The following is a 27,700-nucleotide window of genomic DNA, read 5'->3' as shown; positions in this document are numbered from 1 at the left end:
GTGCTATTCCTGTCTTTATTATTGAGACTCCTTCACTTCCCTCTCTTTTTGGGTGCCTTTATTGATTCTTTCGTTCTGTCTTCCTGAATGACACGGGTCTTGGTCTTTCTAGAAGAAGGAGCTTGTGCTTAATCACACTAGATGAACACTGGGGTGGAGGGACCCTGAGAGGGTAGAATGCCCACAGCTGGAGAGAAAGCCACTGTTTTTTCTTCTGTCAGATAGTCTGTGCCATTCAATTTGACCTATTCTTTTGTTTTTCTATGAGATTCATCCCATCAGATGATCAAATCATCTAATGTTTCTTGAGGTCTTACCTAGGCCAGGTGTTGCAGGGTTAATGGTGAGCAAACCCAGCCTGCTTCTATGTCTTCCAGTCTAATGGGAGAATGTTAGACATTAATCTAATGATGTAGAATTGCAGCTATGCAAAGACGCAATATGTAAAAGGAGAAATACATTATGATAAGGCGCTCTGGGTGTTTTTAAATGCTTTTCATTGAAGTATAATAAACATAGGAGAGTGCACGTATTATAAACACATAGCTTGATGAATTTTCACAAACTCAGCATTCTCATGTAGCTAGCGCCAGATCAAGAAACAGAACTTGACCAGCACCCAGAAGCCCCTCTCGTGTCCTCTTCAAGTTCCTACTCCCTATTGAAGGATAAAACTACGATTGCAGCTTCTAACACTACAGGTTGGTTTGGAGAGTGGATCAAACAAGAAGCTAGGGAAGTCTTCCTTGGGGAAGTGTTGCTTGAGCTGAGAGCTGAAGGAAGAGTAGGACAGGAATTACGGCAAAGATTGAGGGAAATTGGTGCCAGCTGATGGAGGCTTCCCCTTCTACAGTATTGTAGGTCGCTGTGGCATAAGAAGAGAACACATGGAGTTCTGACACCTTGCTCTTCTCTGTTTCCATCCCGAAGTAATGTACAGCGCTTCTGCTCATGGCTCATTGGCCAGACTGATCACATGACCCCACCTAACTGGAAAGGAGTGGAAAGTATAGTTTTCTGTATGAGGTGATAATAACATTCACTGAAGTGATGATTATGGCTGTGTCAAAGGAGTAAAGCCTATCAGTGACCATGCAAATGATGTCTCTGAACAATTTGGTGGCTCATGAAATGTGGATGGGGAAGGAGTCAAGGAGAAGGAGGTGGCCTTTAGTACCTGGGTGAATGTAGAACTAAGGTACAATTCACAAAGTTGAAGAAGTGATACAGGCTTTTATGGGGAGGGGAGATAAGTCTGGTTTAGGTCCTGTCTAGTCTGGGGTACTAGTTAGGAGATGATGTCCAAGAGGCAGTTGGAAACATAGGACTAGAGCTTGTCAGAAAAGTGAGAACTGGAGACAGCATTTCGAGAGAAATACAAAAAGGAGCGATAGGTGAAACTAACGCAGAGAGAAGATGGTAAGAACTGTACCTCGGGAAACACTTTTATGCAGTTGGCACCAGGAGAAAAGAGTCATCCAAAGAGACAGAAGAGGAACAATCAAAGGATAGTTCATGGAGTTAACAGTAGCCCGGGTAAGGGGCGTTTCAGAAGGCAGTAGTGGCCAGCACTGTAAAATGCTGTAGACATTAAAGAAGATGGAGAATAGAGACCAGGTCACTGGGTTGGGGAATTGAGGAGGTCAGTGATGATCTGCTAGGAAGGAGAAAGTAAATGATGGAATCATGGGAGATCATTAAAGTCATGGGTTAGGGTTTTTTTTGGAGGAGGGAGTGAATCCTGGACATGATGATAGGCATCGAATAGGAATTATGTGGAGAAAGAGAAAATGAAAACGCAGGAAGAAAAGGATTTAGAGAAGACAAGAACAGACCAGCCTTGTTAACAAGGAGGGGCATTTCTTTCTTAGAGATAAGAGCAATAGATGGAAGGAGACTTGGAAAATAGAGACATATTTGAGGTGATTAAGGGGTTGATAGGAGAGATGAAAAGATGTACGTAGCTATATAGAATTCAAGATCCTTAAGGTTTCCTGTTCATAATCCTGAAATGTAAAATAAATTGCAAAGCAGGACTAAATATTCAAGTTAGCTCACAAAGATCAGAATTCAAATATGTCTTAATTACAGACCAAAATACTGAGGACCCTATGAAAGGGCTATTATTGGGAAATTAAAAACAATAGTAAAATTTTGCGTTTTGAATAATGTGCATCTATTATTGTACTGTTTTTATGGGAATGTAGAAACAACCTGCTTGGTGGAATTGACTACAGATCTTTTGAAGTAGAGTTAAGGTACCTTGTAGGACTGTGTATGAGAATTAATTAATGAGACTATCTTTCAGATGTCAGGCACCTGCTTATTATTACTATTTATTAAGTGGGCACAATGTGTCCTTGGTGGCCTATTGATCAGTGTTATCACTTTAAAACCTGTCAGTCAGCCTAGCTGTGAATTGCCTAAAGAAAATTCAGTTATAAAGTGGTTGACTAAAATAACTCATGCATAAGGAGGGAATGAATTACACCCATCAGAATTCATTTTGAGGTATTAAGTCAGATATTTTTTAGAGGATTAGGTCTTCAGTGTTCACTTTAAAAACTCAAAGTAGGGCAGGCCATTTTTATCCTAATTGAAGAGCCACACAGGTGACTCAGGTATTGTTTGGCTGGATTGGACTCTCGTGCCCAGCCAGATAAATATAGACCTCCTAGCCCAGTGCCTACGTTGGTAAATGACTGCCACATACATTTGGTAAGCTCCCTGTGACTTCAGAAGTTGTGAAAAGAGTGAACAGCTCTGCAGACTCATCTGAAAAGATTTAAAAAAAATATCAGACACCAATTGTAAAGTGTTGCTGGATGAATGCCACTTATTTTTTGTCTTGTGCTTGAGAGTTTTAAAAATAACTGATAGTAATCTCAAACAGATTCAACTTGTCAAAAATGTTTGAGAGGAAAAGGAGAGAGCTCACTCACAGGGGAAACATTAATCTGAAGTCCACACAGTAACACCTTTCTGATACCTTGGATGTAGAATAACTAAAATGACCTATGACCCTACCAGTTACCATATGATAGATCTCAGTTTGCTTTTGTTCAGTTTGCAAAGCATTTAATGAGTACCTTCCATGTGCAAGTTGTTGTGGTACGTATAATCTGGAAGCACAAACTTAAATAAGACTCAATCCTTGACTTAAGAGAGCTTATAGTATCATATATGTGTGTGTATCGGGGAGATGATGGCAAGGCATAAATAATTATAATGCAAACCAGAATGTAAAGGATGACACAAACGAGACCCAAAGTACTATAGGAATTCAAAAAAGGAAGGTAATGTTTTTAATTAGGGGATCAGGAAAGATTTTATGAAGGAGGAAATATTTAAAGTGAACCCTAAATTATAAGATGAACCTAAATTATGGTGGGATAGTGAAAGAGGACTATTGGGAGATGAGGGTGAGGGTACAATGAAGGGCAGAAAGCAGTGGGAGAAAAACATGAGGTTTGAAAAGGCAAGGACTATGTAGTCATGAGGTCTAGCAGAAGACAGGGTTAGAGAAATCACGTGAAAAATGCTCTGGAGGAAGGGAGGTTTAGGTGTAATTTGGAGGCTCTTAGATGCCTGAGTGAGGAATTGGTATATTTTTGAGTGGAGGAGTGAGATGATAAAACATATTTAAGAAGTTTAATTAGGTGTGTATTTAGGTAGTATAAGATGGGTTAGAGAGAAGAGATCCTGGAGGCAGGCGGATGAGTTAGGAAGCTATTGTGATGATCTAAATGAGAAATTGTAAAGCTCTAAACAAGGAGAATTGTATTCTGAATCTGACATGAAGGAGAAGATACAAAAGATGCTGTAGATGCCAAATTTTTGTATATTAGCTACTGATGGAGGGGAATAGAAAGAGATTGAAGATGGTGATAAGATGTTGATATCCTTTCCATCAACAGAAATAGGTAAATCAGGAGGAAGGGCTGTTTTTTATTTGGGATCTGCTAAGGTAACAAGTTTGGATTTCTACTTTTTAAATCATAGACATGTTAGAATTTATCAGATGTTCTTCCTTGAGATGTTGACTTGGGAGCCATGGACATGATTGAAGAAGTGAATCAGTTTCTCATGATGGAATGTGAGGATGTAGAAGCAAATGGAGAGCAGGGCCCAGCAGCACACCTGCATTAAGAGGTGAGGGAGGAAGCATGGCTGTGAGAAGAGAGAGAGGAGAAAGGGCCAGGGAGGGAGAAGCAGCAGCCAGTGCAGTGATATAGAAGCTAATGGAGGAAGGTACCGAGGAAAATGAAGAATGAGAAAATATCTGTAAATTTATCCATTAGGATCTCACTGAAAGCCAGGATATAAAAAATTCAGGAGTGAGTGGGTGGTGGGAAGAGGAAAGAAGGGCATTTAGCACTCTCGCTGCTGCTCCTCTTCCGTCATATTCTACTATCGGCCATGGCCCGGCCTTGGCTTGAGTCCTTCACCACAGAGAATTATGAACAGCCACTACCAGACAGAGGAGGCCATGGGATGAGACTGTTGACATCCCGGTATAGTCTCTTCCATCCAGAATTTTGGTAGAATAAAGTGGTAGTTAAAAAGGGAAAGATGGGATCCAGGACAGGAGAGACCTGGATATAATTGGGGCAGGGATGAAGTCAGTAGAAACAAATGAGGTTGAATTATGAGAGGAAAAAGCTAGCTGATCAAGTTGTGTCTTTGCAAAGTCCAGAGGGGAATAGATCCAGTCTGGGTTTGGCTTGGTGAGGAAAGGTGATATTTCTTTCTGAGATGTGAGGGGGAAGGTAAACATACAGAGATTTTGAAGCAGAATGGAAGGAAATTAGGAGCACTTCCAGTTGGATTTCTTCAGTTTTCTCAGTAAAATGTGAAAGTCCTTTGCGAGAGTGAATGGTTGGGTAAAATGTGGCACTAAGGTCTTTGAGAAAGTTTAGAATAATTGCTGAAGGTCGGGTGATTCAGGGTCAATGTGAGATGAATAAAATAGAGATTGGGCAACCTCGAGGGCCAAGTGAGGTTGGATGTCATATATTTGTAGTGACCTAGGTTATGGCTTTTTCCTACAATGTTTGGAACTAGGGGGCAGTGCTGGGCTTACCAGTTGAGGTTATCCAGTACTGAGGATAAACAGAGCCAGAAAGTTGATGAATGGGGCCAGGGAGCCTGGGGTGGTAGGGGTACATTATTGATATTGTTTTTGGATGTGGCTCATTTTTTATAGACAAAATCATATGCACTGATTGCTTCATTCCTCCATACTCCTAGAGGCTGACAGCTCAGAATTAATATATTAAGATGATAGAGAACAGAGGAGACATGAGAGAAAGCTGTGGCTGCAGAGCTGGTGGGCCCTGGTGTCCCCAGCACCGCTTCCCCAGCCCTTGCCTCTTAGGCGTCCCTCTCTCAGCTCAGGCCCATCCAATCCCTGACCACCCTGAGCAGGGCAGGGAATGTGCACACTGGGAGCTTCCAGTCCGCTGGTGGGTGGAAGTGGAATGAGTTCTGCTTCTGCACTCCCAAGTCTGATATAGATGTGGTGAATCCTGGTCCTTGGGTGTCCGTGGGGTTGTAGCCTTCACTCAATCCCCTCAGCATTTGCAGACTCCATCTGGGCATCTGCTTCAATTTCTGCTTAGTGCTCCTCCCTGAGCTTGGGATCACCTGCCTGCATGGCTAACCCTCTGTCATCTTCCGAGGTCTTCCTAGAGCCTATTCTCTAGGGACTAGAAACCTAGCCATTGGCTGAAGTCCTGCCCCTAAAGGACTAAAAACTACAAAGCTGTTTTGTCCTTCTTGCCAAATTGGGCATCTTCAGAAACTGATGATGGCACAGGTCAGATCTGATTTCTTCTTGTCTCTTTGCACACTGAATGCTGAACTTCCCATTAATCATCTTGGGGGCCAGTCTGATAGCTGGATCCTCTCCACCAAACCTAAGTGCACCCACTTTCTTATGAATCTGTGTTGCTGTGAGACATCAATATTCCTTTGGTCAAACCTGCTCAAATGTTTTCTTACTGAGTTGGGGAATTTAAGGTGGTGGGTTAGCAACCAAATTACCATTTAAGACAAGAGAAGAGGAGTGGGATGTGAAGGGAACCAGAGAGTCAGAGAACAGGGAGCAGAGAAATACGAATATGAAAATCAGCATGCATCTTGAAGTCTGGAAAGATAGTATGGAACCAAAAAAATAGCAAAAAGTGGACAGGGCAACAGATAAAAGAAGATGATCAGTAACTCATGGTCTCCCCAAAACATCACTTGACCTCCTGCTGGAGAAGAGATTTTTCTCTAGCTTTCTTAGGAATTTCATCTAGAATTGGGTTGGGGGCAGTGGTAAAAAAAAATAATAATAATAAAGATAGATCCTGACAAAGAATCACAAGAATCTTTCCTTTGATCATTTCTCTTTTCAAGAAGATGTTTGCCACTGCCCAGAATGTGAGAAGTCATGCTTCAAATAAACTTGAGTGGAACTAATTTATTCAAACCTGGGCTTACATGAACATGATAAATTTGTCCAGTTTTTCTTGAGCTGTTCTAATGTCATGGTGGCTTATCTGCCAGCAGGAGTAGCAATGTGCTGTGGCTCTGTAGTTTAGCCTAATGAGCAGGACAGGGCTGCATTAGTAATCATGTTGCATTCATGACCCGAGTAATCTCTTTACTAGGTTCTGCTGCCAGGAAGCATCTTTTGGGGATGAGGTTGCCTGGAATTGCCATTAACTCCACTGGCTCTGGAAGTATACATGCCATACCTGCCCAGCTTATTACTTAGTGTAAGGAAAAGGTCATTTGGACATATAAAAGAGTATCGTCTTTAAAACATTTCTAGTGATTCAATTTGTTGAATATTTTATTTAGCCTGAATAGTCTCTGTATTGTTCCAGGGAATTTAACTTTTGATTATTAGATCTATTTCTCATAGATCTTGCCTTCACAACAACTAACATGATTTTAAAAATGCACCTTGGTGTTGCAAAACCATCTTGTACAAATTTGTCTTGTTTTCATCTCTTAAAAAAAAAAGTCTGATTGAGTGATGAAGTTGACACAGCCCTGAAGAGGCATCAGGACTTGGGATTTGCATGCTAGATCAGTCTTGTCCTGAGCGATGTTGGGAAATTTGCAAAGCCGATTGGAAATGCAGTTTTCTCATCTCTTAAATGAGGATAACGAAACCTCCTTCATCAGGGAGAACGTGAAGAAACCTGTCATAGCACTTTGAAAACATGGGGCTATATAAACATATGGTGTTATTCTTGGGCTAGAACTAAATTTCTAAGTCTTGCAGAGAGAAAACAGGGCAGCGAGACAGGTAGTTTACAATCTCAGGTGTTCCCATCCTTTTTCCTTCCTTTATGGATGTTGTGTGCACATCCTACTGCATCCAAAGTGATTCTGGCACAACCCTGCTGCTGTTTTGAACATTCATACATCAGTTAACCAAATTCATATGCTAAGATTTATCTCATTTAAGCCAATCTGAAATTCTGCATACATTGCACCCTAGTACGACTGCTTCAGTTGTATTCACAAAATCTGTGCCTCATTTTGCTTAGTTCAATTTACCCAACGTTTAGTCAGTGAGCAGCAAATATATACAAGGTATGGTGTATGGCATATGCATGAGATGGCCCCTGTTCTCAAGGACTTACCATCTGGTGAAATGAGAATAAGATAGCTACAAATTTGCTATTTGAAAAGTAGAAACAGTGCTAGTGACTTGAGGCAAGTTGTGTTGTAGATGAAATGAATTTTTGGAGCACTCTTCACATGCCCTTTCACTCGTGTACTGTAGCTCTCAGTTGCCCAGAGGCCCAACCCGAGCCATGTGCTGGCCTTTCACCTTTAACCCGTTTTTAGTATCCACTGTCCTAGCTCCTCTGGCTACTGGGAAAGAGCTAATGAAATCAACTAACCATACATTCATTCAATATGTATTTAGTGAACATCTGCCACATGATGTGTTGCAGGGTTTTGGAGTATTTTGAAGCTAAGAGGAGACAGCTGTGCATCAGCCCAGTTTCATTCAGATCGTGAAATTTCACATGCCAGGAAGAGGATTGTAGAAGAAATTTGAAAGGGTTGGTAGAGGTGTGGGCTAATCTCCTGTAGCTGTGCAATTACCCCTCCTATTGTTTAACTGATTATTTTACTTAAGTCTTGATTGAGGTTTGGAAAACTGAAGGGTGGGTTATTCAGAACTAATTTAATATTGGTTTTGGATTTTTTTTTTTTTTTTTTTTTGCTGAGGAAAATTCAGCCTGAACTAACATCTGCTGCCAATCTTCCTCTTTTTGTATGTAAGCTGCTGCCACAGGATGGCCACTGACAGACGAGCCGTGTTGGTCCACTCCTGGGAACCGAACCTGGGCTGCTGAAGAGGACCATGCCGAAGTTAACCACTAGGCCACCGGGGTTTCTTTTTTAAAGAAATTGGTATGAATAGGAGTGCCTCAGATATTCTGGGGATTTATTTCAAACGGAATAATAAGATTTGCTCATAAAGACTTGTTTCACTCTTTTCTGTAACTAATTGCTGGAAATGTAAGTCTCTCCCTTTCAGTTTAATATAAAATTGGCTTTCACCCAGCTTTCCTTGATTTCTAAGGGTTTTTCTGCACAAGAAGGCCAGAATTGGGCCATTAAGTACTGCTGGGTAAACTGGTGTAACGCAAGTGCCCCCAGGTAATCAAGAGTTGTCTTCACCTCCCTGGGAGATGCTCATCCTCAATAGTTTTCCGGGCACTCAATAAACAATCCTCACATTACTACAGGTTCATTAGATGCTCTGTTGTATCTGGTAGCTAGTGGGAGTTAAGTTTGTGAGAGACCACAGCAGGGTCAGACCTCACGTTCAAAGCAAGGATAAGGCAGGGCATCGCTGTCTCTTGCTTCTCAGTATTATGCTTTCCAGTAGAGTCATCACAGGCAAGCTCTATGGCAAAGAGAACGTCCATATGATGCCAACACAACAGCTCACAAACGGCAAATTTAAGTACTCAGCTACGAGTCTCTAAACAGGGCATTTGGTTTGCCCACTTTTCCCCCCACTGGATCATTCCATTACTTTGGCAGAATATAACTACAGATTCAATTACATTGCTTGGAAAATAAGAGACGCCTCAGAGAACGTTTTTTTTCAAGACCACTTAAAGCGTTGATTAACAAAGAGACCAGCAGGGACCAAAGGAATACTTAGTTCAGAATAGCACTAGAAATACTGCAAAAAGTACAAAGCAAGTGAAAGTACTTAATTAGAATGTGTAAAACTTGACCTTTCCCGGGCACTATGACATCTTGTGGAAATGCAGTATAATCCAGAGGCGCAGAGTTCCTGTAGGGAGCCTAGCACCCTGAGGATTGCAGAAGTCCTGATGCATAAAGCAAGTTGATATCCTGGGCTTTTTGGCTTGCACTGCCATACACGCTTAAAGAGAGCTTCTAGGTAGTGTGAGTCTCTGTAAGTACTAAAATTTGATTAAGAAATAAATTCTTCTTTAAAACTGGAATGAATGCTTGGAGACAAGTAAAGTAATTTACTTTTTGGTTTTTGTTCCCTTTGGGAGAACATTTTGTGTAATTGAATCAGGACAGGACCCTGAAGTCCATAGTGAGTCCTCCATCCCCTCCTCCCACTCTGCCTGCCTTCTCAGGGAGGTAGTCCGTGGCTCCGTGGATCCTGGCTGGGATTGCCCCAGGTATGTTCTCCTCAGTTTGCACTCCAGCTGTATATTGGGCTGGTCGTGTGGATGCACAACCTGGATGTGAGGGTGTATGTGAACGTGTGTTCTTGGGAGTATGCGAGTGTGTATGTCTGTGTGCATAGGAGGAATGTGCATTGAAAAGAGATGAATGGGATGGTGTAGACACGTGAGCAGCCTTCTTCTGTAACAGCATGGCTCTTGGGAACTGTGAACTGATTCATTCTCCTTTAACAACGAGGCAAATTGGATAATTTATGAAGGACTCCTTCTCAGCGTCTTTTCCTGATTTCTTTTCATCTCCGCCAATTTATAGACTAAAACATTGGATTGCCCAGGGTTTCAATCTTTGAGCCTCTTCCTTTTTCTGTTTCCACTCATTCCCTAGGTGAGTTCGTCCGGTCTCATGGCGTTCATACAGTCTTCATATCATCTCTATGCTCTCGACTTTCAAATTTTATCTACAGCTTGAACCTCCCTCCAGAACTCCAGATTCTTATATTTAACTGCATATTTGATATTTCTTCTTGAATATCTAGTAGGTTTTCAAACTTAACATGTCCAAAACCAAGCTTCTAATATCCCCAGACCGCTCCTCTGGCTGCATCATGGGTTGTCATAGATAGTAATAACGTCTTCTCCATTTCCCAGACCAGGAACCTAGGGGTCACCCTTGACTCTCTTGTATCCTATCAATCTCTGAAATTTCACATCCACACTACCAGCAAATCCTCTTGGCTCTGCTTTCAAAACACATCCAGAATCCATCCACTTTCCCAACTTACCCTGCTAGCACTCGGGCTTGAGTCACCATCATTTCTCTCCTGGATTATTATAGTAGCCCCCTCACTGGTCTCCTTGCTTGCATGCTCACTCCCTACTATCTGTCCTTCACAGAGCAACCAGAGTGATCCGTCCTCATATCACCTTTCTGTTCACAACCTTCCTAATTGCTTCCCTTCTTACAGTCTGAAAGCAGACATCCTTATAGGACTGAAAAGAGAGGTCCTCTGATCTGGCCCCTGCTTTCTCTCTGACCTCACCTCCCAACAGCTTCACCTCACTTACTGCCCTCCAGGTCATCCTTGCATTCTTGCTCTTCAGTCACACCCACTATCCTTTTGCCTCAAGGCCTTTGCATGCACTGTTCCCTCTTTCACCTTCAGGTGCTTTGCATGGTTTAGGCCCTTATATCATTCAGATCTTGGCAAAATATCACTTCTTTGAGGAGGCCTTCCTGGACTTGCCTATGGAAAATAACACAGTGATAGCCTTCTCATCCTAGCCTTACCTCTGCCCCTTCCCTCCCTTTATTTTTTTCCATATTGCAAACCACTGTGTGACTTACTCACCCAGAGTGCCTACAGGTGGCAGAGAGAGGGGGGAAGAGGCATCAAAAAGGGAAGGACAAGCTATAGAAAGAAAAGCTGTCCTGATGCCACTTTGCCAGCAGTGTCCCAGTTGCCAATACTTGAACCGACTTACCAGAGTAATTTGTTCTGAGAACAGTTCTAGTAACACAGCTGCCAGTAAAGATTAACGGTGATTTATATGAAATGAATTGAAGAAAGCCTTGAAATGTACAACTTAGGGTTCATGGCTTTGAATTTTCGCTGAGAGTCTTACGTGGGTTAACAGCTTCCTCATTCCTGATGTTACTCAAGCTTCTCTGTCCCTTTGCCTTTCTGTGGCTGCTATTGTCACCTAATTATAGCCCTCTGACCCTTAGTTATGTCCTCTTCACTAAGAAGGACTATTAGCAAGTTGTACAAATGAGGATGTTTAAACTATATTAGCAGTTAATTAAGGCTTCTCTGCTGTTATGTGAAGAATAGGATGAAAGACCGTTAACATTAAGGGTCGGGGCAGTGGAATATCTTTGGCTTTGAAGAAAAAGTGAGTAGCTGTAAGACCCACTCCCTATTCAGAACGAGATCTTTGAAGATTTTTCTATTTGTGAATCTCCATGTGCTTGCACACATGAAGACAGCCTTATCTTTTTTTTAAATATGCAATGTGGAGATAGTGTAATATATAATTATGGACAATGAAATATGTTCATGGGCTTGGTTTTTGGTATTTCCAACTGAGAAGTAGAAGCTGTTCTAAAATGGAATAATTTCCACTGGCCCTAAAAATAGAGATTAACTCCTCCTCCTCCACCCTTCAGACCCCACTTTCCTGCCAGTTCTCCAGTTCTCACCATCCCTAGCCAAGGCTGCAGAACAGGATTCAAGCCAGCTCCCTGGGCAGATCTCTTTAACAACTGGTATTGCTATTTCTGATCCTCTTTTTAAAAAAAAAAAAAACAAAAACACAACCAAAGACTCAGATCTGTGAAAAGACTGATTAAACCACCTGTTGGGAATGATAGTGTTTCAAGTGCTCATTGCCTTTTTACATATGGTGTATACCTAAATCATTTTAACTATGTTTTTATCCATACAGTTTTTTGGTTCGTCTTCAAAAAGGTAATTGGCGTATCCATCATAGTGCACAGACCTTCACGTTCTTTCTGACTGGGACCAGATGGGGTAAATGTGAGATGCCAACATGGCTCAGGCATGTTGGCACCCAGAGTGAGCCCAGAGGGCCTTTGAGCAGGTTTATTGAGTGCTCACAGCCCTCATGGAGCATAAAACTGGCTATGTTTTACACAGTTAACCTCAGAAGACAACTGAATAGACCCATATTTCACTAGGAATCTAGAGAGTGAGATTCAGTGTAATTCAAGACTATTTTGAACTCACCCCAGAAACTTACAATATAAACTTAATTAGCCAAAATCTAACTACCTGGATTCAGAAATTTCTGGAATTTTCCTTAAACATAGTTTAAAGAAACAGGCTAAATGGGTAGTGGTCGTAGAGCTAGTGATGTTTGGTGTAAAGTTTGGTAGGCTCAGAAAGCCTATGTCAACAATTTTTCCTAAAAGTCAATTTCAAGGGTAAATCTCATGGACTGTCTATATCAATTCTTCTGTTTGATGCTCAAATTATGTCCTTGAAGCTTTATATACAAATTAAAGAAAGTGTTAGATCAAATTGTGCTTTTAATACATTTCAGATTAATGTATTCAATATTTTTGGAAGATTTACATGAGCTATTCAGATTAACACTGTTAAGTCAAGTTTCTAAGTTTGTGGGGCTTTCACATATATATCAGGAATGATATTTGGTTATCCTATGGAATATTGGACAAGGATCTAATATGCAGAGGCAGATCCAGGTTTTGTGGGGCCTGAAACATAAAATTTTGGAGGCCCTCTTAAAGGTAAACAAAAGATTAGGTACAAATGGAATATTTAGAATGAGAAAAGAAATCACAACAAATTACAGATTTTAAAAAACAAATACCACTATTATAATATCCAGAAAAATTATGTAACATATGTAACATTTTAATTGCCTCCATTGTTTTTTGAAAAAAACTTTGGCTGCATAGTCTTTGATCACTTCATACAGCAATAGTTTTTAGAATATTTTCTACAGAGAGCTTAGAAAGATAAGGAAAGTCGTCTTTCTATCAAGGTTGATTGGACTTTGTTTTTTTTTCCCGTTTTTTTGGTGAGTGAGATTGGCCCTGAGCTAACATCTGTTGCCAGTCCTCTTCCTTTTGCTGAGGAAGATTGGCTCTGAGCTAACATCCGTGCCCATCTTCCTCTATTTTGTATGTGGGATGCCACCACACCATGGCTTGGTGAATGGTGCGTTGGTCCACACCTGGGATTCAAACCTGCAAACCCCAGGCCGCCGAAGCAGAGTGCGAGAACTTAACCACTACACCACCAGGCTGGCCCTAGGCTTTGTTTTTTATTGCTAGTTTAGAAAAATTCTAGATATTATTAGTAATGTCATATACGTTTTTAGCATTGCTGTCAAATTTGGGAAACTCAATTAAGTTAGCAATAATGTACCTTACACAGAAGCACATAAATGTATCCTACTAAATCCCAACTAAATGTACTCCCAACCCAACTGTTCCTTGGCTGGGTCCCAAAATGCCCATAGGTGTCACCACAGCACCCGGCAGGGTGTATGTGTTTGACAGGGTGTATGAAGGAGGAAAAGTTGGAGTAGAAGGAAGCAATTTTAATGGTAGTGATAATCTCACTTTTGCAGAATTTACAAAAGTGTAAGTCTGTATGAATACATTGCTAGGGCTCCTCCCAGGTCTTTGGAAGAGGCCCATGCAAGTGCGAGTCCTAAAGCTTAAGCTTCATTATCGTCACAGTAAATCTGCCTTTGCTAATAGGTATTGATGATTCATCAAATCCATCACCAAGAGTGCTCTCCAGAGAAAGAGTATGGTACTTTCCCTCACCAGCAACTCCCATCCCCAGGGTCACATTCAGTTCTCATAATTTAAGCGTGTGATTTAAAATCTCCTTGTATTTAATTCATGCTGTCTCATTCCTCCCATTAGCACCACCTTTCCCCTCAGTAAAAAAATACCTGGAAAGAAAGCCCCTCCCCCCCTTTTTTTTAAGTGAAGATATGCAAATTTTAGGCTGACTCTGAGCACAAAATGGAGTTAACCCAAGGGAATGAATGGGTGTTATCTCCGGTTAATCCATTGCCATAAATAGCACTATTATATTTTCCTTCCACATTAGCTTTGCTGGTGATTTTTATTTTATACTCAACATGGGGTACGCATATCTGTCAGTTGGACTGCTGTTAGGCGTCTTGTCTGCTAAATGCTTTCTCACAGTAATGGCATCATCTTGCTAAGTGAGTGTCAGATTCATTTTGTGCGGAAATAGCCTGTCAAGTATGCCCTACTTATTTTCATCCCACTGCAGGAATTATTAAGATCTTGTTGGGTGAATGTATACATGGGTTTATGTCGATCCAGACTGGCTGATTTGCACCTTTCCGTTATACTAATTAGTGGTAGGATCCAGAAAGCTTTGATGAGTTATCTTAGTGATTCGAAATTGACAAAATTTCAGGAATTGTGGAAGAATTAGCATCATTTTCTTAAGTATTATTCATTTAATTTTATAATTTGATAGTAAAGAACAATATCTAAAAACTTAGTTTACTCTCCTGTTAATTCACTAGATTTTTTTTTTTTTGGTGGGGAGGAAGATTAACCCTGAGCTAACATTTGTTGCCATTCCTCCTCTTTTTGCTGAGGCAGATTGGCCCTGGGCTAACATCCATGCCCATCTTCCTTAACTTTATATGGGACACTGCCACAGCGTGGCTTGACAAGCCATGCGTCAGTCTGCACCCATGATCCGAACCTACGAATCCCAGGCCTCCGAAGCAGAGTGCACAAACTTAACCGCTACGCCACCAGGCTGGCCCCTTCACTAGATATTTTTGAAGGCTTATTTTTAATAATCCTGGGTACTTGGGTAGAATGTTGCTACTATTCGGATTTCCAAAGAAAATGTGATCATAAAATACCAAAGAGCAAGGAAAGCTTTGAATGGAATAGTATCCTACCATTTCCATTTAAACAGCTGGGATGAAAAGTAATAGATACTTTGTGGATATCTGCAATATTATGTCAATTACTGGGTACCTCTGAGCGTAGTTGATTTTCCATTTAAATAAAGAACTGTTAAACCTAGAGGAGTTATTTTTATAAGCTCAAATTAATTTTAATAACCTTCCATTTTTATTTTGTTATTTTAATGTGTATTAGATATTGTAATGAGTCTGAAAGATTTACTTTGCTTGTGTATTTGAAGATTGAGAGATTTAGAAGCATCTGGAAATCAGCACTAAAGATAAAGGTGATTAATTCAGGAACTCAAGGCAGGCAGGGTCCATGAGATGCTTCCTAGACAGTCGATGCAGCCCACCATGGGGAAATCACTGAATTTATTACTGGTTCAAGTCAGCTTTGATGGGACAGGTTAATACTTATCAAGTGCTTGTTCTGTTTCACATACTCTGCTAATTGATAGTTGCTGTATTATTTCTTTGTATCCTCACAACTCTTTGAATTAGGATTTATTATTGTCTCCATTTTTCCAGATGAGGGAACAGACTCAAGGAGATGCAATGACTTGCCCAAGATCCCACAGCTAATAAGTGTCAGAGCTGGAATCGAACCCAGGTCTGTCTGGCTCCAGTGTGTAATCTGTTACATCACCTCTCAAAGGATTTACTAAACTGGAGTTATGATGCTAGAGTCAGATGTGAGTCAGTTCTGAGGAGCTGTAGATTTAAGTCTAGAACTGGTCTTCCAGGGATAAGAATAAATTGAGTAATGAATTACCATTGGACAGAGCGCAGTGGGACGGATGGTAGATTCTGTGTGTGTTTAGGCAAGCACAGGATTGGATCTAGACAGCAAGTTTTAGTGGAGAGGAGCAGACAGGTGTCATTGGCTAGGCTGGCAGGCTCAGACTCCAAAAAGGCAAGAACACTAACTTGCATGGGGAGGCATTGTATATGAGCTAGAGCTGCCGCCTACCCTGTTTTATGCAGCCTGTTTGTTTGGAGTCCACAGACACTACACAGCAGGTGTCAGAGGGATGCAGGTGAGTTTCAGGGCAGAGATGCTGGGGGTTGCACAGGCTAGTGGTATTAAGTCCTTTAGTTTTTTTTCCCTCCTTGTCAAGCTCCTCCTGATCCATCATTCTATCCCAAAGGTTTGGACCAATTAGGAGGTCTCTGTTGCTGAACAACTCTCTGTGCCGAATGGAAGATGAGGCAGAGACAGGGGCAAGCATTTCCTCTGTGTCTGGGGAAGAGAGAAGCCTCAGATCAAGAAGTTAGGTCAAGGGCTGGACTGCTTCAGACATAGCATAAAGACAGTACACTCAGGGGCTGAAATAAATCAGATTTTGGCTCTTCCTGAGTGGCTGGCCGTACCTGGCCAGGTCTCTGCTGTCTTTGGCTAATGATGGCATTGATGAGATGGAGGGAAGAGGCTCAAATTCTGCACCACTTGGATTTGTGAGCTTTCTTCCAGTCTTCCTCCAGTTTCTGCCTAGAGCAAGAACCCTGGTTGGAAGCTAAGAGGAGAAGGGGGGTCAGTGGGGATGGGTGGTGTTTATTTCCAAATATGTTAGCCCAGCTGTGTGTGGGTGAGACTAATTGGACAGTCCTGGGCTTCGGACATAATTTAATTTCACGAATTGACCACTTTTTTCTCCTCTCCCTCTCCACCCAAAATACTACCAAATAATAAAGTTATTAAGTGATATTAATCCCCAAGGCTAAAAAAAAATGGGTTGGGGGCATCAGTGGCTAATAGACTTTAATAAAGTTTAGCAGGATAAAAAGAAGGAAGAGTGGTAACCAACTTAGCAAAACAGAGGAAGCTACCGTCTTGCAGAGGGGTATACTGACCAGAAGCAAGTAGATTGATCTTATAGAAACTCTAAGGGTCTTAGAAGTAGCAGATACCACAGAAGGTGGCCATGAGATGGTCTGAAAAATCACCAAAATACATTTTTTCAGAGGGTTCATAAGGAACAGGAAGTTTTTGGATCCTTGGCCCCCTCTCTACCTGACATCGTCATGTTATACTCTCTTCACCAGCCTCCCACTCCTTTCTCGTAGAACTGAGGTTTCTTCTTTGAAGAAATTAACTGGGAAACTCCATACTCAGGGATATCATGTAGATAGCAGAGGGCAAAGATAAATCACAGGGCTGAAAACGAGATTCAGTAAATCTACACAGTAGGTGCTCTTGAAGCAGAGCAGAAAATTAGTGTCTTGAGACACAGAATGACTCCCGGATGAAAAGATTTCCAGATCCTTACATTTGATAGTCTCTCCAAAAAAAAAACAAAAGAAAAGAAAAAGCTTTTTCTCTGGCTGATTGCTCTTCAGTGAAGCCTCCAAGGCAACATGCCCAGCCATACATTTCAATCTTCCATGGTGATTTTTAGTATCTTAACTTATACATGTGAATATGCAGGTAAAGGTCACAATGCATTAGAGGAAAGCTTTTCAAGTGGAAGAAATACTAATATGGACAAATTGAAAAGAAGTATAGAAAATGAAGACAAGAAAATGTCAAAATAACCATATTTAATATTCTTAAAGAGATGTGGGATGGTATTGCATGTATTAATTAAGAACAGGATGCTATGATAAAGAAACAATTAAGGAATGGACGAGAGGTCTGTCTTATAAATAAAAACATACTTAGCCAAAATAAATTCAAAGGAAGATTTAGAAGATAACTCTCCTGGAAAGTAAATGAAAAGCAAACGTGGAAAACAGGAGATGAAAGATAAGAAAACTAGGAAATCAGTCTGTGAAGTTCAAATCCAATGTGAAATCTAGAGACACCACAAAGAAAGGAGGACAGGAAATTAATGTAGAAGTAATACAAAAAACATCAAGACATGTTTTGGAACACATTAAAATTCATAAAGGCATGTATTTCTAAAGGGTACACTGAGTGCCTTAGTATATGAGGGTAAAACCTAGACCAAAGAAAACCACTGTGGGGGCTGGCACAGTGGCATAGTGGTTAAGTACATGCGCTCCACTTTGGTGGCCTGGGGTTCGCCGCTTCAGGTCCTGGATGTGGACCTTTGCACCGCTCATCAAGCCATGCTAAGGTGGCATCCCACATAAGCAACTAGAAGGATGTACAACTAGGACGTACAACTATCTACTGGGGCTTCGGGGAGAAAAAAGGTAAAAAGGAGGAAGATTGGCAACAGATGTTAGCTCAGGGCCAATCTTCCTGAAAAAATAAAAGTTCTCATTATAAGAAAACCACTGTAGAATTTCACAACATGAGGGGAAAAAGAAACAGAAAAGAATTAGAATCAGACTTTACAATAATACTGGATTCTAGAAAACAAATAATGCCTTTAAAATTATGGAGGAGTTATGTTTAACTTAATATTTCATACCCAAGCAAATGATCAATCAAGTGTGAAGTAAAATAATATTTTCAGAAATAAAAGTATTTAAAAATATATATTCCATCTGACGTTTCTTGGAAAGTTACTAGAGGATGTGCTCCAACAAAATTAATGAGTAAACCAAGAAAGAAAAAGACATGGGTTCTAGAAAAAAGACAACTAGACAAAAGGCAAACTAGAAAAAAGACAAAGCCACTAGAGAAAGGAAAAGGGCAGTCCCAGGATGACAACTATGTAGCAGAGCTAGGTTTAGGAGTCAGATGACTTAGAGGTAACCGTCAGGGAAGTTTCCAGAAAAAAAAAAGAGTTGATAGAATATCTGTTTGTTCATTGTGGGGAAAAAAAATCTTTTGTCAGGCGTATGGCATATCTGATGGCAAACATGAAAGACAAATGAATTGAAAACTATGCAAGTGAGAAAAGTGGGCCATTATTATCTCTAAGGAAAACACAAAGTTGGTTAAAGTAAGCATCATAGTAGACAATACTAAAAGTTTTGATTTAACTGTATTTGCTGATTTAGTTGGTAAATCTAAAATAGCGATAATCTCTGTAAATTACCCCAACCCTTGTAGATAACTTGGGAAAGATCTATGTGTTGTTTTCTTTCTCCTTGTTCTCTCCTTGTCCACCCTGGTCATTGATTATTTGATATATTGTTTGATATATCCCCTTTTTGTGTTATACTCTTGCTTATCTTGTGTATTAGGCAGGGTTCTACAGAGAAACAGACCCAAATACACACACACACACTCACACAGAAAGAGAGAGAAATAGAGATATTTATTTTAAGGAACAATTGGGGAAGGATGGCAAGTCTGGAGTTTATAGGACTGGCCAGCAGGCCAGAAATTTAGGTAAGAGTTGATGTTGCAGCTTTGAGTCAAACGATAGGGCCAGCCAGCAGACTGGAAACTCAGGCGGAGTTACTATTTTGTAGTCTTGAGGCAGAATTGCTGCTTTTTCAGGAAACCACAGCCTTTGTCTTAGGGCCTTCAGCTGATGTGATCTACGTTATAGAGGGTAATCTGCTTTACTTAAAGTCTACTGATTGTAAATATTAATCACATTCACAAATACCTTCACAGAAACATCTAGACTAGTGTTTGACCAAACATCTGGGTGCCATAGCCTCGCCAGGTTGACACATGAAGTTAACCATCACAAGCATAGCCTGTATCTTAGCTTGGGCTGCCATAACGAAATACTACAGACTGGGATGTGGCTTAAACAGGAATTTCTCCCTCACGTTTCTGGATACTGAAAGTCCAAGATCAAGGTGCCAGCAGAGTTGGGTATCTGGTGAGAGCTCTCTCCTTGGGTTGCAGACAGCTACCTTCTCACTGTGTCCTCCTGTGGCCTTTCCTTGGTGTTTGCCTGCAGGTGGGGAGAGAGAGATGAATCCACCTGTCTGGAGTCTCTTCTTATAGGGTCAGTAATCCCATCACGAGCGCCCAACCCTCATGACCTTATCTAAACTTTATTAGCTCCCAAAGGCCCATCTCCAAATACCATCACATTAGAAGTTAGGGCTTCAACATAAGAATTTTGGTGGGGGGACAGTTCAGTTGTAGCAAACAAAATGTAAGTTGGTTGTCATTTCTGGGAAACAGGAGACAAAAGTTCATTGTGAACCTTCTGAGTAAATCTGTCCTTTTGTTTTTATACCTTTTGCAAGTCTAGTTTTGCTATTTAGGGTAAAAGGCTCTGAAACAATGAGTTGGAAAAATTGATATCTTGTGGACTCATGATGTTTCCTCATCCTCTGTAAGTGTCCTGTTTAAATTTGGTCCAGGAAAGAAAGATTTCACACTTAATCAGTTTAGTCTGATTGATAGCTTGGAGAGAATTTCACACTGTATGAAAGAGATATAGGGCAACTCCCCTCCTTATATTCCTATTAGGTAAATTTAGAAACTCATTAACTTTTTTTACCTACTGGAACTATTGGGTGTAAATGTTGAATTATTCCCAGGAATATGCCTGGATTAGGTAGCAAGGTTATTGACCTAGGAATTTTTTTTATCTTTAGTGCTTCTTATTTTGCTTACTGGCTCGTGGTACACTGCTTTCTGAGGATGACTGGTTAGAGTGGCCTGGGGCAGTTTTTAAGTCTTGGTGAGTGTATTTTAACTTGAAGGTTGATGTACATCTGGATTGCAAGTGCAACCCAGTAATCAGTTAGGCAAACATCATCTGCTACAGCAGCTACCTTTGTTTTCAGCTTCTAGTCAGTGCAGAGGATCCTAAGGTCTCAGAATTATTACACAGCCTAAGGAACAGAGAACATAGTCTCCAGACCCTCCGAGAGCAGACAAGTTCTCAGATGCTCAGAGTTGCTAGGTCTCTCTAAGGCCACAGAGTCCTCTCATTCTGACCCGTCTTTCCGCCTTCAGTGACTATTTTGATTCTTTCACTACAGCTCTTCAGCTTAAATGAGGAAGCTGGATCTTTGGGCCAAGTTGGCAGTTCTCTGATAAAATTTCTCCTAGTCTTCCCTAATGGGGAACTTAAACCTATGCCTTTGACGTGTATTCTAAAAATTAAGTGAGAAAGGAGGAAAATTTAAAAATCATCTTGCATGGCCCCTCTTTTGGGAAGAATGATTAAACCTTTTAGAGCTGATGGTTGGTTGTTTTTCTCCTGAAAACTCTAGGAATAGAAAACCTTCATTTTCTTCCTTGTTAAGAGGTTCGTTCTTATGACCAGCTAAAGTCTCTCCTGCTTTGAATCAAGCCCAGTTTCTTATTGATTCTGCGTTAATACAGAATCAGAGCACTATAGAATTTTAGAGAAGAAAAGAATTCTTTAGAGATGATTTAACCAATCTCTCCATTTGACAATGGGGACATGGGAGCATAAAAAAATTCACATGACGTGTTTCAAGTCTTAGGGCGTACTCGAAGTTTGACTTGCTATATGATGATTGTTTCATATATTACATTTTAAAATTTTCTGGAAGAAATCCTTGACAGAATCCATATATTCATTGGTTCAATCATTTAATTATTCTTTCAGCTAACATTTATTGAGCACCTTTTATGTACAAGGCATTATGCTCAGCATAGGGTATGTTAAAATGAGTAAGATGAAGCTCTAGACCGTTGGCTCAGAATCTCCTAAGGAGCTGCCCTTGAGTATTTTCTCCTCAGGAAACACCGTAATGTAGTGACAGTAGCATTTATCTCAGCTAAATTTCTAAGAGGTGGCGACTCTTGCTCTGAGTTTGGGAAGATGAGTTGGAGTAACTCAGACAAATATTAGGAAAGAACATATTAGACAGACAGGGTAGCATGCAGGGGAAGTAATTCAGAAGAGGTCATGGGGTTCCAAACAACTTGGCACGGGATTAGTTAAGCGTCTGAGGACATGTGGGAGATGCAGCTGGGGAGGTAGGCAGGACACATATCTTCAAGGACTCTTGGATGCCGAAGAAGGCACCAGGAAGCTTTTGAAGGATTGTAGATGGGGAATATGATGTGATCATATTTGCCTTTTAGAAGGATCAGTGTGACAGTAGCATGGAGAATGACTCTGAGAGGGGCAACTAGGAGGATGGGTGTAGGGGAAGCAGCAGTCCAGGCAAGAGCTCATGAAGGTTAGCAGGGGCATCGGAGCTGCGTGGTTGGCTCAACTGAGAATGTAGGAGGAGAATGAGAGGTGAGGGTAGATGATTATGATGTCAATATTGAAGTTGCTGAGTGTGGGCAGCTTAAAAAACACCTGAGTGAAATGTCTAGTGGGTAGTTTGGATATGCTCAGGAGCTGAGGACATCAGTCCTGGCTAGAGGCGCGCCTAGGTGATTGTCAGTCTGGAAGTGTCATTAGAACCTGTGTGTCTTTAGTGTCTTTCCACCATGCCGGAGTTTCTACATCCTCTGTATTGGCTTGAGTATTTACTCTGTTTCTCCCCTTTTTTGAGGAAAAAAATCAAGAAAATGATTTCCTCATAACATAAACTGGTTTTTTGAGTCTGAACAGGACTGGTACGTACATGAAATGGTTTCATTTTTCTCTAATCATGGCCTTCAATTGTGCTATGTTGAATTGCTCTTTGCTATCTTTTAATATCTTATGTATATCCTAGAGCTTTCTGGTCATTTTAGGTACCTAAGAACGTCTAGTCCAATCTGGTCAGGCTGAATGCTTCAAGGTGATATCTGGCTCAGGGCTCACCTCGTCCTCCTGTCCTTCTAAACGGTGCCCAGTGCTCAGTCTGAGGGGCTTGGCTTAGGAGCGACATGGTCTAATTTCTTACTTTTCTCACCTCTCCCAGGCTCCTTTCTCCTCTATTGTGTGTGTTAGGGACCAGCAGGAAGCACAGGGTAAAAGGGGCAAAAACCATTTCTTTCTTGACTAGTACAACTGCTGACGTAGCTGGTGAGGGTCCGTGCCCTCAGGGTGTCAGGAGCCCAGAGGTGTTCTCTCAGAGCCCTTTGGAGGGCTCTCCGTTCTACAGTTTCCTTTCTTCCAGTCTGCATCTGCAGCACTGTTAGCGTGAAGCTTAGTGCCCTGTGAGCTAGGAAGTTGATCTTGCAGCAGACTCAGTTCAGATATATGGCCAGTATTGTCTCCACAAGGTCTTTAGGGATTTGTATTGCATCTCTAAAGACATGGACAGGCTTTTAGAGAAGAAAATTGTGCTATAACCACAGGTTCTTTTCTGTGGAGAAGTTGCCTAATCCTTTTTTTTTAAATATAAAAAAATTTATTTTTTTATTCGACGTTTTATTGTTATGTATTTAATTTTAGGAACTCATTGCAGATAAACTAATGTTTAACTTCTCTTTATTTTTCTAGCTTTATTGAGATATTATTGACATATAACATATATAGGATTAAGGTGTACAACTTGGTGATTTCATACACATATATAGTACAAAATAATTACCACAGTAAGGTTAGTTATCACCTCTATCCCCTCATGTAATTACCTTTTTTTTGTTGTTGGTGATGATAATATTCAAGATCTACTCTCAACAACTTTTAAGTATATGACACAGTGTTGTTAATTAGAGTCCCCAGAACTGATGCATTTTATAGCTGGAAGTTTGACCTTTGACCAACATCTTCCTGTTTCACTCATCCCCTGGCAACCACCATTCTACTCTCTATTTCTATGAGTTTGGCTTTCTTAGATTCCACATATAAGTGAGAACATACAATATTTGTCTTTCTCTGACTTTTTTCACTTAGCATAATGCCCCCAAGTTTCATTCATATTGTAGCAAAAGGCAAGATTTCCTTTTTTATAGCTGAATAATATTCCATTGTACACATATACATCATCTTCTTTATCCATTCAACTGTTGACAGACTCTTAGAGTGTTTCCATGTCTTGACTATTGTGAATAATGCTGCAGTGAACATAGGGATGCAGATACCTCTTTTATATAGTGATTTCATCTCCTTCAGATATGTGCCCAGAGGTGGGATAGCTGGATCATATGGTAGTTCTATTTTAAATTTTATGAGGAACCTCCATATTATTTTCCATAGTTGCTATACCAATTTACATTCCCACCAACAGTACATCAGGGTTCCCTTTTCTCCACACCTTCACCAATACTTATTGTCTCTTGTCTTTTTGTTTTTTTCCCTCCCCAAAACACCAGTACATAGTTGTATATTCTAGTTGTAGGGCCTTCTAGTTCTTCTGTGTGAGCTGCCGCCACAGCATGGCTACCGACAGAGGAATGGTGTGGTTCCGTGTCCGGAAACTGAACCTGGGCTGCCAAAGGGGAGCGCGCTGAAGTTTAACTACTAGGCCATCAGGCTGGCTCTCTTGTCTTTTTTTTTTTTTTTTTTTGGTGAGGAAGATTGCCCTGAGCTAACATCCATTGCCAATCCTCCTCTTTTTTTTTGCTTGAGGAAGATTAGCCTTGAGCTAACATCCGTACCAATCTTCCTCTATTTTTGTATATGTGGGAGGCCACCACACATGGCTGACGAGTGGAGTAGGTCTGCGCCCAAGATCTGAACCTGCGAATCCTGGGCACCGAAGTGGAGCACCCAGAACTTTTAACCACTTGGCCACGGGGCCAGCCCCTCTCTTGTCTTTTTTTTTTTTTTTTTTGTAAGGAACATTAGCCTTAGCTAACATCCGGTGCCAATCCTCCTCTTTTTGCTGAGGAAGACTGACCCTGGGCTAACATCCGTGCCCACCTTCCTCTGCTTTATATGGGACCCCGCCACAGCATGGCTTGACAAGCAGTGCGTCAGTCTGCACCTGGGATCCGAACCGGCAAACCCCGCGCTGCGGAAGCAGAGCGCGCGAATTTAACTGTTGCACCACTGGGCCGGCCTGTCTCTTGACTTTTTGATAATAGTCATTCTAACAGGTGTGAGGTGATGTCTCCTTGTGTTTTTGAGTTGCACTTCCCTGATGATTGGTGATGTTGAGCACCTTTTCATGTTCCTGTTGGCCATTTGTATGTCTTTAGACATACAATTTGCTCATTTTTTAATTGGATTGCTTGTGCTTTTTGCTATTGAGTTGTGTGGGTGCCTTATATATGTTGGATATTAATCCTTTATCAGATGGTTTCCAAGTATTTTCTTCCATTCTGTAGGTTACCTTTTCATTTTGCTGTCTGTTTCTTTTGCTGTGTAGAAGCTTTTCAGTTTGATGTAGTTTCACTTGTTTATTTTTGCTTTTGTTGCTTTTGCTTTTGCTGTCATATCCAAAAGCATCTTTGCCAAAAACAAAGAGCTTTTTTCCCTATGTTTCCTTCTAGGAGTTTTACAGTTTTTGGGTCTTACATTTACATTTTTCATCCATTTCCAGTTAATTTTTGAATGGTGTAAGATAGGCGTCCAATTTCATTCTTTTGCATGTGAATATTCAGTTTTCCCAACACCATTTATTGAAGAGACTATCTTTACCCCATTGAGTATTTTTGGCTCCCTTCTCAAATATTAATTGACTGTATATGCATGAGTGTATTTCTAGGCTCTTGATTCTGTTCCATTGGTTTATGTGTCTATTTTTATGCCAATACTATGTTGTTTTGATTACTATAGCATTATAATGAAGTTTGAAATCAGGCTTTGTTCTCCAGCTTTGCTCTACTTTTTCAGGATTGCTTTGGCTATTCAGGGTCTTTTGTGGTTCCAGATTAATTTTAAGATTATCTTCTTTATTTCTGTGAAAAATGCCATTGGAATTTTGATAAGGAATATGTTGCACCTGTAGATCACTAGGTAGTAAGGACATCTTCACAATATTAATTCTTCCAATCTGTGAGCACAGAATATCTTTCCATTTATTTGTGTTGTCTTCAATTTCTTTCATCATTGTCTTGTAATTTTCAGTGTACAGATGTTTCACCTCCATGTTGAAATTTATTTTGTTGTTTTTGATGCTATTGTAAATGAGATTGTTTTCTTTATTTCTTTTTCAGTTAGTTCATTGTTAGTGGATAGAAATGCAACTGATTTTTGTATATTGAGTTTGTATTCTGCAACTTTACTGAATTCATTTAATAGTTATAACAGTTTTTGGGGGTTTTCTATATATAAGATCATGTCATCTGCAAACACAATTTTATTTCTTTCTTTCCAGTTTAGATGGCTTTTATTTATTTTTCTTGCCTAATTGCTCTGGCTAGGACTTCCAGTACTATGTTGAATGGGAGTAGAGAGAGTGGGCACCTTTGTCTTGTTCCTAATCTTAGGAAAGCTTTCAACCTTGGACTGAGTATGATGTTAGCTGTGAGTTTGTCATATATGGCTTTTATTATGTTGAAGTATGTTCCTTCTTTACCTACTTTATTGAGAGTTTTTATCATGAAATTTTGTTGAATTTTGTCAAATGCTTTTTCTGCATCTATTGAGATCACCATATGATTTTTATCTTTCATTCTGTTAATGTAGTATATCATGTTTGTTGATTTGCATATGTTGAATCATCTTTGCATCCCAGAGATAAATCCCATTTGATCATGGTGTATGATTCTTTAATGTGGTGTTGAATTTGGTTTGCTAGTATTTTGTTGAGAATTTTTGCATCTATATTCATTAGGGATATTGGCCTGTAGTTTTCTTTTCTTGTAGTGCCCTTTTCTGGCTTTGGTACCAGGGTAATGCTGGTCTAGTAAAATAGTTTGAGTGTGTTCCCTGTCTACTATTTTGGAAGAATTTGAGTGGGATTGGCATTAATTCTTTTTACATCTTTAGTAGAATTCACCAGTGATGCCATCTGGTCCTAGGTATTTCTTTGGTAGGAGGTTTTTGATAACTGTTTCAATCTCCTTATTCACTATTGATCTGTTCAAATTTTCTATTTCTTCATGATTCAGCCTTGGTAGTTTGTATATTCTAGAAACTTAACCGTTTCTTCTAGGTTATCCAATTTGGGGCATACAGTTGTTTGTGGTAGTGTCTTATGATCATTTGTATTTCTGTGGTGCCATTGTAATGTCTCCTCTTTCATTTTTGATTTTATTCAAGTCTTTATTTCAGTTTTGTTTATCTTTTCCAAAACTGGCTCTTAGTTTTGTTGATTTAGACAATGGAATATTATTCAGCATTAAAAAGTTATTAGCCATGAAAAGACATGGAGGAAACTTAAATGCATACTACTAAATGAAAGAAGCCAATATGAAAAGGCTACACCAAAATTAACATTAGTTTCCCTGCCCTAAAAATCCTTTGTGCTCTGCCTATTTATCCCTCTCCCTCAATCCAAACCCCTGGCAACCACTGATCTTTTCACTGTCTCTGTAGTTTTGCCTTTTTCTTAATATTAAATAGTTGGAATCACACAGTATGTAGCCTTTTATCTGCATCTCGTACATTTTTGATATATTATGTTTTTATCATTAATTTATTTCATTTTCCCTTGTGATTTTTTCTTTGGTAAGTAGATTATTTACTAGTGTTTAATTTTGAAATAGCTAAATATTCTTAATGACTTCTAATTTAGTTCCAATGGTTTTGTATATCCTACTCTAATATTTCAACATTTTGAAATTTATTATGAATTTTATTGCTCTTTCTTGAATAATCCATTTGCACATTCTTTAATGTGAATTTTGACATTTCTGGATGTAGTTGTTTCTAAAAATGTCCATTAGTTGATAGTGTTGTTCAAATCTCCTAAATCGTTACTAGTTTTTGGTTTACTGTTTTGTCTATTACTAAGAGAGGTGT

General features: G+C 40.1%; 1 protein-coding gene across 10 annotated transcripts in view; it reads left to right on the top strand.

Annotated features, from left to right (window-relative positions):
* CCDC85A (coiled-coil domain containing 85A) overlaps window positions 1–27,700 on the top strand; it is a 191,584-nt gene that overhangs the window by 73,543 nt on the left and 90,341 nt on the right. The window contains exons 3-4 of one of the 10 annotated variants that reach the window (XR_015553646.1): window positions 7,962–8,072; window positions 8,297–9,689. The exons of 8 other annotated variants lie outside the window; for them this stretch is intronic. Coding sequence is in view for 1 of the 2 variants with exons in the window: in XM_087436730.1 (XP_087292856.1) it covers window positions 7,962–8,068 (107 nt within the window). In the remaining variant the exon portion in view is untranslated. Of the gene's footprint in view, window positions 1–7,961; window positions 8,073–8,296; window positions 10,207–27,700 lie in introns of those variants that run through there. One more of the 10 variants, XM_087436730.1, reaches the window with a different exon arrangement.

This window comes from Ceratotherium simum, chromosome 11 (assembly GCF_057802395.1).
Source record: "Ceratotherium simum simum isolate JZ-2026a chromosome 11, ASM5780239v1, whole genome shotgun sequence".
In the NCBI taxonomy this organism is placed as follows: Eukaryota; Metazoa; Chordata; class Mammalia; order Perissodactyla; family Rhinocerotidae; genus Ceratotherium; species Ceratotherium simum.
Note: the sequence above shows the minus strand (reverse complement) of the source record. Positions and strands in the feature narration are given on the sequence as shown.